This window comes from Neltuma alba, unplaced genomic scaffold (assembly GCF_004799145.2).
Source record: "Neltuma alba isolate B1F8T4 unplaced genomic scaffold, ASM479914v2 tig00005053_pilon, whole genome shotgun sequence".
Lineage (NCBI taxonomy): Eukaryota > Viridiplantae > Streptophyta > Magnoliopsida > Fabales > Fabaceae > Neltuma > Neltuma alba.
This window is the reverse complement of record NW_021633961.1, coordinates 30009-32405: the sequence shown is the minus strand read 5'-3', so window position 1 is coordinate 32405 and position 2397 is coordinate 30009. Positions and strand designations below refer to the sequence as shown.

The 2397-nt window shown below is 39.5% G+C and overlaps 1 protein-coding gene across 1 annotated transcript; it reads right to left on the bottom strand.

Annotated features, from left to right (window-relative positions):
* Window positions 1-261: 261 nt before the first annotated feature.
* LOC114746549 (1-aminocyclopropane-1-carboxylate synthase 7-like) lies at window positions 262-1802 on the bottom strand. Its single transcript, XM_028934767.1, has 3 exons — window positions 1632-1802; window positions 1254-1534; window positions 262-1153 (listed from the first exon to the last, which is right to left on the bottom strand). Exons 1-3 carry the CDS (start codon window positions 1800-1802, stop codon window positions 283-285), a joined length of 1323 nt encoding a protein of 440 aa, XP_028790600.1. The 3' UTR covers window positions 262-282.
* Between the last annotated feature and the right edge of the window lie 595 nt (window positions 1803-2397).

The window sequence follows — 2397 nt, the reverse complement described above, 5'->3', positions numbered from 1 at the left end:
AATATATTCCAATTCATAAATTATTTAAACTAGCTAGTTACTCGTATTAATTATAATACAACAGGGAATTTCTAGTAATAAACTTGCCCTATATTCCAAGCAAGCAAACAGCCCAACTCTTGAACACAGAATCTACTTCACAGCATCTTCTTCCTATTTCCTTAAAGGATGTTGAATCTTATGGTCACACCCATTTAAGTATTTATTCACCAAAATGGCAAGAACCATTTGAAAAAATATATAATAATTTAAAACAAATTGTATACTTATTGGGGTTTCTCTCTATATCCTCTGCGAGCTAGGTTTCTCTCTTTGATCCATGAAGCTACGTATTCTCTTCAGTGCCACTTCCAACGTTTGCTCGCTCATATTTGCGAAACAAACTCTGAACCAACCCGGTTCAGAACAATGGCAGGACGAACCAGGTGATATATTCAGCTTCACTTCATGCACAATGGAATTCCAGAGTTCTAACTCGGCTTGTTTCGTAGGTTTCTGCAACATTGGACTCAGATTCATCCAACAAAACAACCCTGCGTTTCCTTTCAAACACTCAATCCCAGAACTTCTCAGACCTTCGATGATCATTTCGTACCTCTTTCTGAGTCTGTCCCTGTTGGTTTTAATGTAGTTCTTCGTGAACTTCTTGTCGGATAAAATGGAAGCCAACATTTGCTGTGTCTGAGAAGATATAAGTGTGAAGCTGGACATCCTTCTTGCAGTCGTCACGACCTTGTCGTTGTAAGAATAAATGGTTCCGACTCTGAAGCCAGGAAGGCCGAGGTCTTTGGAGAGACTATAAACGACATGAACTCTTTCTGCGTTTTTGTATCCTCGAGATTCCAGGATTTCTGCTACGCTTACGAACTCCGAGGAAGAGAAGACGGAGCCGGAGTAGATTTCGTCGGAGACCAGGTGGATGTTCTTACGACTGACGAAGTCCAAAAGATGTTCTAGAACTTCTCGTTGAATTGCTGCACCTAATGGGTTTGATGGATTTGTGATTAGAACAGCTCTCACTTTAGTGTTCATGGACCTTGCTTCTTCATATGCAGCCTCTAATGCTTGAGGAGTAATCTGGAAATTGTTTGAGCTATCACAATGAATTGGAACTATCTTCACCCCAGTTCTCCACCTCAAGTCCCTATCGAATCTGTAAACAAAAGTATTAATTAGTACGATTCATTCGTACTTTACACACTACTTGAAGCTAACTTGAGTCTTAAAGTTTTGAGTTAAGATGTGGTGCTCACCCAGGATAGTAGGGGGTGGGAACAAGAAGAGCGTCTCCTGGGTTAGCGAGGATGAAGGTTAAGAGCTCATTGGCAGCAGTGGCGCCTGCAGTGAGGACAATTCTGCGAGGGTCGAATTTGGCTCTGCCTCCTCGTATTTCTTCCATGAAACTAGCCATTGCAGTTCTGAAAGATTGAAGGCCATGATAGTCTTGAAACAAAGCATTCTCTCTAAACCCTGAAACTGTAATTCCTTTCTCCCGCTTGGACTCCAGGTACTTCTCCAACATATCAAAAGAAACCTATTTGAAACGCAATAATAAATATCAGACATATACACGTATATATTACTGATATTGAAGTTATGTGTCTTCTTTTAATGAAGCTCTATATACTTACTTGATTCTCAGCTAAACCCATCTGTATAACTCCAGAGGGGTTAGTGAGTTCGTCATAGGGGTTCTCGTCATAAGCTTTCCACCCTGCAAAATATGGAGAGTCTTCCCCATGAGCATCAGAAATGGCGATATTTGAAAGCTCAACATCACATTGATGTGTCTCGATCCCCATAATATGCAATTTGCAGAAAGCTTGGGGGAGAGAGAGAGAGAGAAAAAGAGACAGAGACAGAAAGTAAGGGGAATTAGCGTGTTAGGTAGAGAGAGCTGAACTGTGTTGAATGAGAAATTTAGCTGAAACCCGAGGTATATTTATAGGAGGGTTTAGGCAGAGAAGAGTCTTCTTCAACTCGTCTCTGGCTCTCTGCTAAAGAAAAATAAATAAATATATCAATGATTGATTCTGTAGTGTACGTAAGGAAGATATTGGGTCCAGTTCGTGCCTTGTGTTGAAATATTAATTATAATATAGTTAATTTATATGTGGTGATTGACAACTGTACAGGTAAGCTTTCTATCATATCCACACGAAAAATACAGAAAAGATTTTCGATTAATTCATTTAGTCTTGATGGTGTGTAGAAGGTTTATAACTAATAAATATGGTACTTGCCATTGTTTATAATCGGGAGGGCGGTTGGTTGAGATGCGCCAATATTTCAACTTCTGAACTTATGACTAATCAAATCCTCATTATAATTACCCACTAAACCCTAAAATTCCCTTAATTCATCAAACCTAATCGTGCATTAAAATCTTCATGCTGG